Below are 17569 nucleotides of genomic sequence, written 5' to 3'. Positions count from 1 at the left end.
TATTCATTACCCGCTGCTTGGTTTGTACTTTCCGTTTTCTTTTCTTGTTCTTTTTATTATTGTAATTTCTCTCTCCTCCCCTGTTCATCTTTCCAGACGCGGAAGGAGTGGTACTTATTATTAGAACCTTATCTTCTGTCGGCTCAAAAATTTTGCCTCTTCAATCCCTACTCCTTCTTTCCATTTGAAAATCCTGTGATTTATCTTTCTCTTTCTGTATCCTATTTTCACGAGTGCTCCCTGCTCTCTCTCCGCTTTCGTAATTCCTAAAATTACCTTCTGAGTTTCTCTTTCGTTTTTCGTTAAATCATTATCAATGTAAATTGTCTTACCTTTCAATTTGCCCTTCTTCATCATTATTTTCTTTTTTTGTTGCCAATTTCTTAGCTTTGTTATCAAAATGCTCCCTCTCTTTCCCTTTCTCGTCCAGAAAGCATCTTCTATTTCCACCTCCACTTGTAGATTTTCTGCTATTACCTTTACCGTTGTATCTTTCGGTGTTTCACCTCTTGGTAGTTCTTCTTTCAGTGTAATATTGTCTCGTTTCGCTCTTTTTTCTCTTGCCTCCTCTTTTCGGTCTGTCCGGTTTATTCTTTCAATTAATTCGTCCGAATTATCTCTTTTTATTTCTAGATTTTTAATTCTCTTCTGTATTTCTTCTTTTTCTCGCTCCCACGCTTCTTGCTTTCTTTTCCATTCTTCTTTTAATTCTCTTATTTCCTTATTTATGGCTTCATTTTCTTTCTTAATATCTTGTGTGTCCTTCTTCACTGTCAGTACAAGCTCAGTCAATCTGTCTAACTTGTCCATTTTCGTATCTTTGGGTTCGCCTTCTGTTCCTTCGCTTTCTGTTCCTTCTCCTTTCGTAGCTTCGTACGGTGGTGATCTTTCTACTCTTCCTGTTTCTTGGAAATTTTCAGTCAGTTCTTTCTCCACTTTTCTTCTTCCTTCTTCTGCTTCTTCTTCTTCTCTTTTCCTTTTAAAAGAATCCAGCAGTGATCCTTGGCTGCTTAACCTATACTTCCCAAGCTGTTCAGCTAAGGTCGCCCTTCCTCTTTTTCCGGAATCTTTTGGGCTCCCATCTCTTCTGTCCTACTCATTTATGTTTTCCTCTACGTCTGTACTTCGCTATGTAATTATCCCAAACTGCAAGTCATACACCTCTCTGTGTTCGCTTCTGTGCCTATGCTTCACCGCGTGGCTGCGCCAGATTGTAAATGCGGCCGCTCTCGTCTGCCTCTAGATGTCGTTACCTTCGTTTTTCTTTATCTTATCAGTTTATCAGTCAATCGATCTACAGTTATCGACGTATTATTCCACGTAGTTTATCAATCTTCAAGATCGACTTTTTCCACGTACAGATAACCCTCCTACAACACGGCATCCTATAACACGGTTTCGCTCTAACACGATAGGATAAATTGCGGGAACCCTCGTGTAGCACTGCAACCTATAGCACTGTTTCGCTCTAACACGATAAGAAAATTGAGAAAATCTTTATACAACACTGCTCTTCTACAGTACTGGATAACATGATTTTTGTTTAACATATTTAATAACTACATCACTTAATAATAATAACGGGAAGGAATAATGAACTATAGTGCCTTTACATGAAAACATAAATAAATTATAATTTACTCATTTATAACTCTATTCCGATGTTATAGCGGAAAGCGTCATGCACAGTTTGTACGCCATCCGCGGCGTGATTTGCCGTCTCATTATATTATAAGTAGTGACGAGGAAGAATTTTAATAAATTAAGGATACATTAAATGAAAATAATATTTTTTGTTTTTTTTTCGTTTTGTGTTATATTTTTAATAAAAATTAAGTTGCTTATATAGAATTAAACAAAAACAATGTTTGTTTTTAATAAGTTCTCGGAACGTAACCCCCCTTTTTGTATTAGGTCTGGGTTTCATATAACACGATTTCACGCAACACGGCATTTTCTAGGAACCTATCTACCGTGTTATAGGAGGGCTACCTGTAGCTCATTAGTCAATCTAACCTCATACCTCTTTCGTCAGTTTCATTTTCTTTAAGTAACTTATTTCTATGTGCCTTTTTAATGGTATTTGCTCTTTCCAGCGGTTGTTTTTGCACCACTATCCGTTAAGATTTTCCTTCGGAATAGGATGATTTTTGTTGCACTTCTCTCCGACACATATTGTCTCTATAACTATCGTCACGTAACCCCCCTATTATTATATTTGTTATATTTTCAAGAAAATTTTTTAAAGTTTTCTTTTTTTTTAAATTAAAATTATTTATGTCAAATTGTTACTATATATAATATAATTGTATTTAATCAAAATATTTTCCATCATCTTTAATGATTTAATGACACCTCTCAAATAATTTATGGATTCCATTACGAAAGGATAATGTAGCTTCTAATATAACGTAGCCATTAATGATTTACAACTTATTATTATTTATACTGTTAAGAAAGATACTCAAAATATAAAGGTTTTATCATATACAGGGTGTCCCAGAACTGGGGTTGGAGCCGAAGAGGGATGATTGGTGAGGTCATTCTAAACAACTTTTTCCTTTGCCAAAATGTTGGTTAAGGCTACGTTTTCGAGTTATTAACGAAAAACCCTGGCCAATTAGAGTGCGCCATTAGCGCAGGCCGAACCACGAGAGTGTTGGGTATGCTCAGCGCGGTCGTGATCAAGTGTAGCGGTACTGCATCGCGTCGGTAGAATAGGATTCGTTGGGCAGAAGTTTCATCGAATAATGAATAAAACAAAGAAAAGAATCGAATAGTATCGAATTATTGATTGCTCATGAACAACGAATAAAGTAACGAATTGTTGTTCATGTAGAATGAATAAATCTAATTGATTCAACACTTATTAGTTGTACGATAGGAATTAAAAAAAAAAAATACTTTGTAATCATTTTTGAAAAAAATATGGAAAAACAAATACATGATTTGGAAACAAAAAAAGTTTCCACATAATAAAAAAAAGATTGAAATGGATACTAATAAACGTGTTAAATTGGAAAACATTCAAAATTAAAGCTGTAGTTCCGAATACGACCGGTCGCCGATCAAGATGAAATTTTGAGGGGCAGGGGAAAGGGGGGAGGGGACCCCAAATATAAAGTGGTATCTTCGGCTTCCTATTAGTTTCCGAGATATTAATTAAAAACTTTCATACAATACATAAAATTTTTCCTGTACAGATGTAACTAACACAACCGTCTTCGCTGTAGTAAGATAACATCGTCAAGTGTCTAACAGCCGTTGACACAGCGGGGATTTCAACCTGACTATCTATAGGGTGTCCTATTCAAAACGTTGGAGATACGACGACTGTTGTAGCGTTGCGGGCCGCCGTCCGGCGGCCGGAAATTTGTCTGTCCGGACCTAACCTACGTATAAATCAAATGTGTTTAATTCCTTAAGAATTAGTAATAAAATATAAAACATAACGTAATGTGACTAAAAAAATGGATTTTACATGGAACACCCTATAGAAACGGAAGCCAATATCGTTATGGTGTGAACGGCTGTTCGACACTTGACGATGACGATTGCTACAGCGAAGACGGTAGTGTTAGTTTCATCTGTACAGGAAAAATTCGATGTATTGTACGAAAGTTTTTAATTAATATCTCGGAAACTAATAGGAAGCCGAAGATACCACTTTATATTTGGGGTCCCCTCCCCCCTCCCCCTCAAAATTTCATCTTGATCGGCGACCGGTCGTATTCGGAACTTCATCCAAAATTAATGTAAATAAAACTTACTCATTCGTCCGTAAATGACCCAGTTGAAATGAAAATGGTTTGCTGTCACTGGGTCATTGTGCTGATCCTGAATATTCGAGGAGAGAACGCGTTACGAAGAATAGCTAATCTCTAAACGGGATCATTGAACTCACTCAACCACACGGTCACTATCACTTTTCACAGAATTTCACTACGTAGTCCGAAAGGGACCGATTCTTTCAACTAAATAAACATTTGTATTCACTGTCGCGTTGCTATTGCACTGTGCACAAATGAAAAACGTAATATTCCGCACTACATTGTAACGTTTTCACGACGTTACTGGTCTTCCTTTCCAACTTCAAATGGGACTGCTAGCCTCAGCGTCTGCGAAGTCTGTTTCTTGATAAATCTGTTATTCTCGGTAACCGAGAACAAGCGAGAGAGGCTCGTATCGACCCTTTGAATATAGCCGAACGTAGAAAAGGATAAACAGCGAAAAAAGAACCTCGCAGACGCTCAACCTAACAGTCTCATTTGAAGTTGGAAAGGAAGATCAGTAACGTCGTGAAAACGTTACAATGTAGTGCGGAATATTACGTTTTTCATTTGTGCACAGTGCAATAGCAACGCGACAGTGAATACAAATGTTTATTTAGTTGAAAGAATCGGTCCCTTTCGGACTACGTAGTGAAATTCTGTGAGAAGTGATAGTGACCGTGTGGTTGAGTGAGTTCAATGATCTCGTCTGGAGATCAGCTGTTGGGTGTGTTTCCGAATGGCCCCGTTAGAATTGAGAACTCGGGTTCGGCATATAACCTAAATTGACTACCAGAAACCGATTAAAATTGGTTTCAGAGCTGGATGTCTTACCGTTTTTGAGATATCGTGGTAAGAAGTTTTGTAAAATTCTGGGACTAAGTATGTATGCGCTATTCGATATTGACCATGCGCAATTCACTACTGCGCATTCGGGGAACGTTAGGCGCATGCGTATTGAGGCTAATAAAGCCATATAGACGATTCTCGCGCATTTTCTGATCATTACAGTTCAAACTTTGAAGTGAATTTCAAAGCTTCGATTATCTTTCCGTAATTTCTTACATTTTTTTTATAATTCCATTTGAGGTTTATTAATATAGCTTTTACGTTTATTAATATAGGTAGGTTAAAAATTAATACAGGTTGTAATTAATATAGATTGTAGATTGATTGTAGATTTATTAACATAGGTTACAAAATGAACGACAATCTATTGAATGGTCAGTGGAATATGTCCCGTATTTTTCGCGAGATAATTCCAAATCGAGAAACTTTGATACACTGGTGCCAACGTGTGGGGTTTCTCCCAATTCGGCGGTTTTGTCCGAAAAAGCGGAACAAGTTCCGAAGCCGGAGCCCCTCCCCCGCCCATTTGTTCGACAATATGATGGAATAGTGACGTGTTGGCATGTTAACGTTATACTATAATCTGGGTACGGCTTCGGAACTTTTACCGTTGGATCTTCCGTACCTGAATACAATGATTGGTATCCATGAGTTGATAGTTTCTCCATTTCCGGTGACACTTGAAGGGTGGTAGCTGCTGGGGAGTGGATTTAATAGCGCAATGCGCTCTTTAATAGCGCTGGTATATGTAAGTGTTAACTTGGGAACGGTAGAGCAAGTTATGAACCCCACGAGGCTCACAAAACAATGAGGTTAGGTTAGGTTCCGTGTATGCGCAGTATCGAATAGCATATGTTCAGTATCGAATAGCACATGCGCACTAATGAATTGCGCATGGTCAGTATCGAATAGCGCATACGTAGTCCCGGAATTTTACAAAACTTCTTACCACGATATTTCAAAAACGGTAAGACATCCAGCTCTGAAACCAATTTTAATCGGTTTCTGGTAGTTAATTAAGGTTATATGCCAAACCCGAGGTCCCAATTCTAACGGGGCCATTCGCAAACCATTTTCATTATAACTTGGTCATTTACGGACGAATGGGTAACTTTCATTTACATTAATTTTGAATATTTTCCAATTTAACACGTTTATTAGTTATCCATTTCAATCTTTTTTTTATTATGTGGAAACTTTTTTTATATCCAAATCGTGTATTTGTTTTTTCATATTTTTTTCAAAAATGATTACAAAGTATTTTTTTTTTTTTTAATTCCTATAAAAGTGTTGAATCAATTCGATTTATTCATTCTACATGAATAACAATTCGTTACTGTATTCGTTGTTCATGAGCAATCAATAATTCGATACTATTCGATTCTTTTCTTTGTTTCATAAACATTCAAAAACAGAAATCACTTTTCCAACACATACAATTTTTGTAATGAATGATTTAGATCATTAATTGATCTACATAAATACAAACCTTATAGCTTAATTTCCAATGCTGTAAGATTTATTGGAATCTAGAATAATGGTATTAAGATAATATTATTAGAATACAGAATAACATTATTATGTTGGGGGCACTTATAATTAAGGCGATGAAACTGCTATCTTTTTTTTTTTTTAATTATAATATTTTATTTAACATTTTAACTAACCATTCCTATTCTTAATCCCAAAACTTCCAAAAACTTCCAAAAAATGTCTCTTGCACCCCTTTTGTTCTAAATGCTTTATTTATGTAATGATTATTCAGTTTCAAATCATCAGCAGTGACTTGCGCAATATCGAGCATAGTAAGCTTCCCCGGGGAGAATGGTGTTACAGGAGAAGCAGAAATTCTTGATACTTTGATTTTGACGATATTAACATTACAAGTGATTTAGAAAAAAATAACATAATTAAATGTTACAAAATTTAGTATGTAACTGAAAAGTACGAAAAACAAAGTAAATATTACTTCAAACTTTCCCGGGTAAATGCTTATACGCAAATGGCAGAAAGCTGTCGCAAATTTGTACAGTGTGTCCTAGAAAAAGTGTTAATTCCGTGAAAGAGTGATCGCTGAGGTGGCTCCGAACTACTTTTTCCTCTGCCCAGATGTTAGTTAAGGCTAAATTTTTAAATTATTAAAGAAAAACACTGGCCAATTAGAGCACACGTAGAGCGCGGGCTGAACCGCCAGAGTGTTAGCTACCGATTACGATCAAACTGTTATGTGGTCATGAATAAAGAGGGCGACAGCGCGTCGTCGGCACAATCTGCTGCTTAGTTTTCGAGGTGTAAGGAATTGAAAATTGGAATATCAAATTCTGAAACGCGTGTTTCGCTTTCGAACAGTTGACAGTTGAGCAGTTGGCCTATTCTCTGGTGTCCTCTTTGTCCGGACACTGACCCAGCATCTGCTCAACTGTTAACTGTTCGAAAGCTGAACACTCGCTTCGGAAGTTGATATTCCAATTTCGTCTCCGAGGACGGACAGAATTCCAAGGAAGAGGAAACCTCCGGAAAGGACTAGAAACCTGAGAAAAGAAAGGCCTACGAGGAGGGTCAGAAAGTCGAGAACCCGTGAAGTCTACAGAGAGGGGAGGGGTGACCTTGGGACATAAACATTTTCCTTAGGGAAACCTACTTTGCTCGACACTGTACATTGACATAATATTCTACCATGTGAATGATAAATCAAATTATTTAATGAATATAGGCAGAACCGTTATCTCAGCACCTCTTTTTTCTGGAGGTCGAAAGGTGGCGTCCGCTAAGAACTCAACTCTCTCCAGTATTTACATCTAGCAAACTCAAGGGAATCTTTTCCCTGATTCTTGATTGTGCTAAACATCTGGAAAAATATATGGATACTTTAGTACAGAAAGGAGAACCCATCGAAATCCGAGAAGTAGCAGCCCAATACACGACTGACGTGATCGGTAGCTGTGCATTTGGAATTGAAATGAACTCGATGTCGGAAAGTGAAAGTGAATTTCGCAAAATTGGCAGAGAAATCTTCTCTACTAACCTTACAACATTTCTGAAGTTCAAAATGAAAGAATGGATGCCACAGTTATATAATTTACTTGGTTATGTACTTCCTAAGGATAAAACAATGGCATTCATTGAGAGAATCACTATAAGTACGATGAAGTATAGGAAGCACAACAACATAGTTAGATCAGATTTTATAAATACACTTTTGGAGCTGCAGAAACATCCTGAAAGAGTCAGCGGTATCCGTAAGTTTTAATGTTTCAAATTCTCTTGGATCAGTAATTAAAGTATAGTGATTAAATTATACTGTTCAACACCTATTTTAATTTAGCGATATCGACCGGTGTAAGTAAATAGGGGACTGGATGAGCCTACCTCTTCCCCTCAAGTGTGAATTGGTCTATCTCCAAAAATGTAGAGTCGCCTCTCACACTCTAGCATTTTAAAATTATAAAAATCCAAAATTCCGAAATTTCAGAAATTCAAAATTTCCAATGATGTACCCCAAAAAATTGCTGGTTGAGTTAATGAAGATATCTGATAAGCGTTTCACACAGGCGATCCTGAAATCATCGAAACTATTACATTCTGATAAAATTCATTTTTTATAGCACATTTACATAAAATGTATGGTTCCAACTCTCCAAATAATTTGAAGATTCGAATTCTTATTAAACATTGCGAAATATAAAAATAACTAAAATTTATTGGACAGTATTAGTTAGGGTTTGATGATCAATGTTTCGCTATAGTAATATTTTGATCGAACTACATGTACATACAACTGATTTGACTTGATGTTACTATAATTCGACGTGATTTTCTTTAAGTACCATACACTGTATTATTCCTTTTTTCTTTAGAATTGACGGATACTTTACTGGCTGCACAAGCGTTTGTGTTCTTCGCAGCTGGCTTCGAAACTTCATCGACAACGATAGCCAATGCCATTTATGAATTGGCTCAAAACCAAGAGATACAGGACAAATTACGAGAAGAAATTAAAGAATTCGACGCGAAAAACAACGGGGAATGGAAATACGAAACTGTCAAACAAATGAAGTACCTGGATAAAGTTTTCCGAGGTAAGTATTATTTTATTTCAATTGAAAAACAACTTGCACACTATTTGACTGTAGAATATTTTACACTTCAACAGAAATAGAAATATAATAAAGTAAGTTTTAACAAAAAATACAACCGACTTCAAAATGCGCTAAAAAGTTTAAAATAATTTCTATTTCATTTTTACCAATGCTCCACAGCTATTAATAAAACCTATTTAATCGTTAAATAGTATACTAAATACATTTCAACCTTTCCAGATGCGGCGCAAAATTAAAAACTTTTCTTCTAGTAGGAAGATCCTAGCACTGGCGTCGGTAACCTATGACAATGACCCATTTGATAATTTCAAGTAAACAAGATTCAATGGGAATCAACAGACCTATTGCGAATTAATTGCATGTATGTACATTAGAAGTGTTGCCAATTTCTGATACAATCGTTACAATTACAAATGTTTTCAGCCGTACTTATAACGTTCCGCATTTTCTCTTACGACTTATTAATTACCAAGTTCACTACACTGCAATCAAATCGTTATTGGCAGCATCGTATATTCGGGTATTTTTAATTTTGCGCCGCCTCCGAAAACTTTGAAATGTATTTTGCATACTATTTAACGATTAAATAGGTTTTATTAATAGCTGTGGAGCATTGATATAAACGAAACAGAAATTATTTCACACTTTTTAGCGCATTTTGAAATCGGTTATACTTTTTGTTAAAAATTTTTTTATTCCACACTTTTTAGTGGAACGTGTAGTATTTGTAGGATAGCGTAAGATGATTTTGCGTTTTTATTGCTTAGCTAATAACCATAAACCGAAAAAAATTGACCGAATTTAGATGGTTAATAAACAACAGATTCCATACATATTTTTACAAGTGGGATCATCGCGGATATGTCTCCTACTAAATATGAAAGGTTTCATCGCGAACGATACATTCCTTGCAGAGTAACATCTAGAAATAGAGCTTTTTACTATAACAGTAGTTATTAATAAATTCCATCAATTTTTTATCCGACTTCGAAAACGAGGAGGATACTCAATTCGATGTGTATATATATATATTTTTTTTTTTTTTTTTTTTTTTTTTATGTATGTTCACCGATTACGCCGAGACGGATGGACCAATCGGAACGAAACCTTTTGCATCTGGTAGAGTATGTCTCCCGATTGGTCCCATTACAAAAATATTTTATATTTTTTCACTCCGAACGCTTTTTATTGCAAAAAAACGTACTATTTCATGTACGTGCGGCGTATGGTCGCCGATTACTGCGAGGCGGATGGACCAATCGGAACGAAACTTTTTGCGTCTTATAGAGTATAACTCCTCATTGGTCCCGTAAAATAAATATTTTGCATTTTTTCATTCCTAACGACCTTTTTTTCTAAATTTATGTTCGCCTTTTATTCTGAAACGGATGAACCAATCGGAACGAAACCTTTTGCATCTTCTAAAGTATGTGTCCCGGTTGGTCCCGTTAAAAAAACATTTTGTATTTTTTCATTCCTAACGACTTTTTTCGCAAAACACGTAATACTTCATTTATATCTTCCGACGTTTATGCTGCAGGAAATGCACCGATAGCGATGAAACCTTTCACATTTAGTATGAGGTATATCCGCGACGATCCCACTTGCAAAAGTTTATGGAATTTGTTAATAACTACTGTTATAGCAAAAAATCCATTCCTTTATGTTACTCTGCAAGGAATGCATCGTTCGCGGTAAAACCTTTCATATTTAGTAGGATATACAGGGTGTCACGCGACTACCTCGACAGCCGAAGAGGGATGATTGCTATGGTGATTCTAAACAATTTCCTCCTTTGCCAAAATGTTGGTTAAGGCTTGGTGTTCGAGTTAATAACAAAAAACACCGACCAATCCGAGCGCGTATAGCGCGTAGTCCCAGGGACTGCACTGACTGGTGCGAAAACCGGGCCTGACGTAGGTCGCGAATGAACGGCTTGGCACCCTGTTGCCATAGCACAATAAAAAAATTGAACTGGTAAAACATCTTTAGTCGTTTACAATGAATACGGAACTTAATCTCTTGTCGCCTGTCATAATGTAAAAAAGGAAGTTCTAAGCATTCTAAACAACAAATAAAAATGATTGAAATGGAATAATTAATAAACGTTTGAATTGGAGGTTACGTTAATGATGAAAAATTTGAAAACAATTTAAATGAAACCTACCCATTCGTTGCTAGATTAAGATATACGATACAATGAAATTCCTATTATTTTTATTCAACGAAAAAAATTATTTGATCGTAAAGTAAGAAGCAAGCTGTAGACCTAGTAAGCTGCGCGAGTTAAGTATGGTCTTTCGCGAACAGCAGTATAGATAATCCGCAATGGTTATGTTGATTCCCGTTGAATATTGTTCACTTGAAATTATCAAATGGCTCATTTGTCACAGATTGCCGACGCCTGAGCTAGGATCTTCCTAGTAGAAGAAAAGTTTTTAATTTTGCGCCGCCTCCGAAAACTTTGAAATGTATTTGGTATCCTAGTTAACGATCAAGTAGATATTATTAATAGCCATGGAATATTGGTATAAATGAAATAGAATTTATTTTACACTTTTCAGTGCATTTCGAAGTCGGATTTGTTTTTTGTTAAAAATTATTTTATAATAACTTTAACTCGAACGCGGGCACCGACTTTCTCTCACGCCTCATGACTCGCTTGTTACGTTCCTCTACTCGTGCGGATTCGTGAGAATCCGGTTGATACGAGAAATCGTCTTAGGTTGTTCATGGGCACAGGAGCAGTCTCGGAAGCGAGGCCAGAGCACGATGTCTCGTAGCTGCTGGTTGGCTTGCGATGAGTGCGGATATGTACTTCGACTGATTTTACTTGAGCTGAAAGTGTGTCTGATCGCATTGAGGTCTCGACGACAAGTGCTCGTTCTGCAAATCGGCAGACACCTCGCCCGGTGCTCCCGGCAGCGAAGGGAAGTCTTACGCTTGCGCGATTCGTACTATGACATGATAGTGGGGCCGGCCCTACGAGCCCCTACACTATGTGACGTATCGATAGCCTAATCGATCGGTTACAACCTTCTCCTTTTTCGAAGTCGGTTAAAAATATACTGATCGAATTGAGTAACCTTCGCCTTTTTCGAAGTCGGTTAAAAAGATTTCATTTCGATTGGTTCATCCATCTCGGAGTAATCGGTGAACATACGCCGAACGTACATGAACTAGTACTTTTCTGCAATAAAAATCGTCAGGAATGAGAAAATGCAAAATTTCTTTTTTAGAGGGCTAATCAGGGGACATACTCTATGTTGCCTCGCGGACCCTTCAGATCCCGGCAAACAACCATCAGGTAAAAATGATACCAAAGGCCATAAAACCTACGCCTGGTCGACTACCCTTCAGTGGGGTTGCATACCGTTAGGCGCTCCGCAATTGGAAATTAAGGAAGTCCCAAAAATTATGGAAAAACCCACGGCAACTCATCGACTGCGTCACTTCCACTCATTCACACCTCCCACCAAATTTTCTCCACCAATCAGCAATAGTTTTAGGCATAGAGTATTTTCCTTTTATACACGCACACGAAAATGCGCTAGTCAGAACACTGACAACTCTCGTAGTAACAACACCTCGAAAACATACTCACTATCATCTTGTATCAAACAGTTTGTTATTGAAATATACTTCATATCAAACCAATTAACTGATTCAATCATTTAACATAAAAACAATTTCCGAGTATTAATTTACTCGAGAATAACTGGGACGTTTGAGACTTAAAACAACGGTCTCAAGTCACAGTATTATACACTCTATAAGATGTAAAAGGCTTCCTTCTGATTGGTCCATCCATCTCGGAGTAATCGACGAACATACATTGAAAAAAAAAATTTTTTAAATGAATATGTATACTGATCGAATTGAATAACCTCCTCCTTTTTCGAAATCACTTAAAAAAGAATTACTGCAGGATTATATTCACTGTTTTTTAGTAGATTGTTTCTTGATTTGTTTACAGAAACTTTAAGGAAATATCCGCCCCTGTCATTTCTAAGCAGAAAGGCAACGGAAAATTACACGTTCGAAAACCCGAAGTTGACAGTCCTTAAGGATGCAAAGGTATGGATACCTCTATTTTCAATTCACAGAGATCCGGAAGTTTACCCATATCCAGACAAATTTGACCCCGAAAGATTCTCAGAAGACGCAGTGAAAGTCAGGCACCCCATGCACTACTTACCCTTCGGTGATGGCCCAAGAAACTGCATCGGTACGTATAAATGAATAATTTAATTATAAGCTCGTGATAGATAACATATGTAGTATCTACAAAAATGATATTCATTAATCGTATCATGTTTCAAAAGGTGTAGAGTATCGAGCAGAGTAGGCTTCTCTAGGGAAAATGGCGTTAGAGAGCAAACAGGAATTCTTAAAATTTTAATGTTGGCGATATTAATACCAAAAGTGATTTTAAAACAGATAGCACGATTTTTTATTGTTAAATGTCATAAAATTTAATATACAGGGTGTTACCTGTAACCACCTGACAAACAAAAATTTAGAACAAGAGTTGCAGGGTGTGAAGTGCACAATAGATATCGGTAAAAAAATTTCAAGAACAGTTTGTTTTCATAACAAAGTCGAGGTCACCTTAGGTTTTACAAATAGGACCATATATTTTTTTTCTTTACCATATTTAGAGGATATCGAGACTAATTCAAAACACATATTACATGATATTTTTACTAACATATTACTTGATTTACAGAAGTGGAAATGTGAAATATTTAGCTTTTCATCGTATTTGACTTTGACCGTGTAAACATTATTTGACTCCGAAGAGATTACTGGATGTAAACACGGAATGTTGCTTCGTCGCAATTGTTATTTTGTCATTGCAGTTCCTTCGTTAGGCTTTTTTTGTTTCCACACAAGATCGTACTTCCAATATTTGGTGCAAAGTAATCGTTTGCAACAATGTGTTCTTTTTATAATTCCGAGAGAGTTGAAATGATGTCAAATAAAGTGCACTTTTCTTATGTTCTAGTCGTGTGTTCACATTCAGCAATCTTCTTCGGGGTCAAATAATGTTTACACTGTCAAAGTCAAATACGACGAAAAGCTAAATATTTCACATTTCCACTTCTATACGTTACAGAATAACGTTACAGGTAATGTCCTTTATATTAAGATAATATGAATAATGAAATAAACTTGAACTTTATGCGTAAATGGTGTAGCTGATCTAGAGTCGCCACTGCAGGTGAAGTGGCCACTTGAATTTTTAATTGTACAGTAATGCATCTGACGTTGTCCATAAGCTGGGAAGCGGAAATGGACAATACGGGTAGAACAGATACTATTTCTCGAACCTCACGGCCTAAAAACCGTAACAGCTAACAAATTAACAATAGTTTAACTTTCCTATTTCTAAATTTTTCTGCATGCAAAACATATTGGTACAATTTTTTTGATTAAAATGAGACCAAACATTGCATAGTTTGGGGATGTTCCCTTGTACATAATATAAGTAAATATGATCCAAATTATAACGTGTTTGGTCTTATTTTAACCAAAAAGGTATCAACAATATGTTAAACAAATTTATGGGTAAAAAAAGTAAAATTAAGAAACTTATATGTATTGCTTTATTATAAACTGAACTCTCATCAAAGAAGCCGCGTCGCGTGTTGCGTGACTCACTCCAATGAAGAGAACATGGACGTCGGATGCGATATACATAGGCGTAGGAAGAAATCAGTGGACAAAGTACTATGCAAAGATGAGAAGTTGACGGGCGGAACGGCATATTTGATCCTCGCGTAATCCATACCATTCGACTGTAGTGGCACGCTCTTACATAGGCGTGGCAATTCCGTATTTCCGAGGAAGGCAGTACTATTGTAGATAGAACTCTATAATACGAGCCTACGCCCATGGTTTAAAATTCACCGCAACGCAGACGTCGTATCTTCTCACTTTGTCTCGAAGCATCTTTGTCAGGCGATGCAATTAGTATGTATGACCGCTTCGGCCAATAGCGCGCGACTTGAGAAGTCAGCGGTCACATTGCATAGGCGTAAAATTTCCATATTCGCGGAAGATACATTTAACTATATAAACATGCAATTTTTTCTGGATATTAATGGATTTTTTATAATACTTGTTCTTGGCAACAGTTGTTATTATGCAAAATTTATGGAAATTACATTATTTGTTAATAATGTTTTCTTAATACAGTAAAGACTCGATAAATGTTCAGAATTTGGGACCAGCGAGAAACATTTAGCGAACAGAAGATTCGATTCTACTAACCGTTTGTATTTTGCCGACGTCGACGAACATAGAAAGAGACAGTCTAATAAAGAAGAAAGAGGGACTGAGAGTCGAGGTGGTCGTAAAAAATTAAATACCTACATATCGGTGAGACAATACTAATGCAACAAACAAACTTTTTTATTATTTATAAATTATGTTTTTTAAATAAAAATGTTATTAATACATGACGGCTATTCATTCGCCGTTAATTTAGTATATAAAGTGAGCATTCACAAAAAGTAAATTATTTTAATATTATTCAGATTAGTTAAAATTATTATAACAATATCGTGTTTGGTCTCATTTTAATCAGGAAAATCTCACCAATATGTTAATGGAATTGTTATTAAAAAAAAAGGTAAAATAAAAAAATTTCATCGCTGCATTAATGTTGTCTCATCGATGCAAATGCGACACAGATCTTCAAAGGAAAGCCGCGCCGTGTCATATTACTCCCGGGCTTGCTCCGAGGGGGAACCCCCCCAGTGGTGGGGATAAACCGCGAACACTTAACGGATAGATCCTTTCGAACACTTATCGAATCTTTACTGTAATGTAAACCCCGAATCTACGTCTACGTCAATGCGTCCGAATCGTCGCTCGCTATCGCGTCATCTCATTCTGTTTCAATGTCTGTCATTAGAGACGTTCGCCACGCGATAAATCTGTGGATGTAAGGGCCTCGGCCAATAAACATAATACGTGTGACTGGAGGTAGGCCAACGAATTTGATTGAACGGCAACTTACAATAGTGGTGACGAACCGAGCGATGTTCGTCCCTACGTCGCGAACAATTACCGGACTTCTCGTCCTTCCGAGGTTGTAAATCTCAAAACAGCCTCGATGGCTTACAGTATTGCGCGACGCGTGTTGTTTCGCCAAACTAATTTTGAAACAATAATTAATATTTCTAAATCACGAACGTTTGACCGATTGTAGCGTGTGGAAATTACGTTGTTGCTCGTCGAAGCGTAAAAATGTAAGTGTCGTTCCGTCGTCGTTTTTCGTCAAAGTTGACTTTTCCCGTCTCAGGGAAACACGCATCCGTCCTTCCTTGCGCCCTTGACGCGATTTTGGCTAGGAGAGGGTAGGGCGATACTCGAGGTCCGCGAGGACTTGGTGACGCCGGGGTTTTTCCGTCTAGGTTGACCCTCGAAGGCCAGGTACCGCTAGTCGATCGCTGTCGAATTACCCTTCAGGAAGACCCAGTTTATGACATGATTTTAGCTATTGAGAACGAAGTGAAAATTAAAACTAAATCCATTGTACGAAAAAGGTAAACGATTATTGCCGGCAATATTAGAAAGTTTACTCAAAAATATCTTTCCGTCGCGAACCGTCATAAACTGACTTTCAAAATCCTCGTAAAACGTGTTCCTCGGTACGGAACAATAGACTCGCGTTATATTGCCACGTAAGCGACTTGACGGTCACATGAATTGTAAAGCATACTAACGCAATCTTTTTCCACCATTATAGTTTATGAAAATGATACATTTCTATCCTCTCTCCCTCCCTCCTTCAAATGATAGCTTAGAAGCTTGACAGATTTTCCATCCCTACTGTTTCCTCGCCGGCAACATAACGATAGTCTACTATACTATAGTACTTTTTACTGCAATTTGTTGAATTAACATCGTACTATATGTTCATCAAATTAGCAGCAGCCGTTAAACAATAAATGACTTTCATTCTAATCCATTATTTTTTGTAAGTAACAACCAGCTATTTTGTGTTAAGAAATGATAGAAAGCTTGTTCTACATATAATTTTCATTGAACTTTAAGTTAGTCAATAATTGATTAAAAAGTACTTCGATTGTTTATTTTTGATGTTATTACTTTGTATTTTCTATTCCAGGTGCACGATTTGCAATTTACCAATCAAAAATTGGCATAATAACTATTCTTCGTAATTTTAAATGCGATATTTTAGAGAAAACTGAAATTCCTTATGAATTTGACCCAATTGCATTTGTAATGTGCCCGAAAAATGGACTGTATATCAAAATAACGAACCTAGAAAGTTAGTATCTACAACAGGTTGTAACTTTATACAATCGAGATATTGTTAACATTGTTGAAATATTGTCAATTTATAAATGAATATTACGTATTTACAAGAATTTATAGAAACAATGGAGATACCTTTTACAAAATATTGTGAAACATTAAATATGATTGTGCTCATTATTTAGAAAACTATTTGTCAATTTTTTTATCCGACTTCGAAAAGAAGGAGGATACTCAATTCAATGTGTATATTTTTTTTGTGTGTATGTTCGCCGATTGCTCCGAGACGGATGGACTAATCGGAACGAAACCTTTTGCATTTTGTAGAGTATGTCTACCCGTTAAAAAAACATTTTGCATGTTTTCATTATCAAGGATTATTATGGCAAAAAACCGGAAGTTTCTAATCTCAACATAGGATGATTTCAATGACCCTTTAATATGTTGTCGGGGACATGGTGCTGAAGAACTTTTTCATTATGCATAATTAACTGAAAACTTTAGTTTCCGAGATATTCGTGAAAAACTATTTTTACTACTACATTGAATTCTACGTAG

The 17569-nt window shown here is 36.5% G+C and overlaps 1 protein-coding gene across 6 annotated transcripts in view; it reads left to right on the top strand.

Moving 5' to 3' along the window:
* LOC114881718 (cytochrome P450 6A1-like) overlaps positions 1-17203 on the top strand; it is a 28988-nt gene extending 11785 nt beyond the window's left edge. For 4 of the 6 annotated variants that reach the window (XM_046289872.1, XM_046289873.1, XM_046289874.1 and 1 more), the window contains 4 exons: positions 7333-7858; positions 8477-8698; positions 12696-12947; positions 16860-17203. In XM_046289872.1, the coding sequence (XP_046145828.1) occupies positions 7333-7858; positions 8477-8698; positions 12696-12947; positions 16860-17029 (1170 nt within the window). In that variant the 3' untranslated portion in view covers positions 17030-17203. Of the gene's footprint in view, positions 1-7332; positions 7859-8476; positions 8699-12695; positions 12948-13044; positions 13708-13727; positions 13898-16859 lie in introns of those variants that run through there. The other 2 variants (XM_046289876.1, XM_046289877.1) reach the window with 2 other exon arrangements.
* Positions 17204-17569: the final 366 nt, after the last annotated feature.

This window comes from Osmia bicornis, unplaced genomic scaffold, assembly GCF_907164935.1.
Source record: "Osmia bicornis bicornis unplaced genomic scaffold, iOsmBic2.1, whole genome shotgun sequence".
Lineage (NCBI taxonomy): Eukaryota > Metazoa > Arthropoda > Insecta > Hymenoptera > Megachilidae > Osmia > Osmia bicornis.
This window is presented reverse-complemented; position numbering and strand designations above follow the sequence as displayed.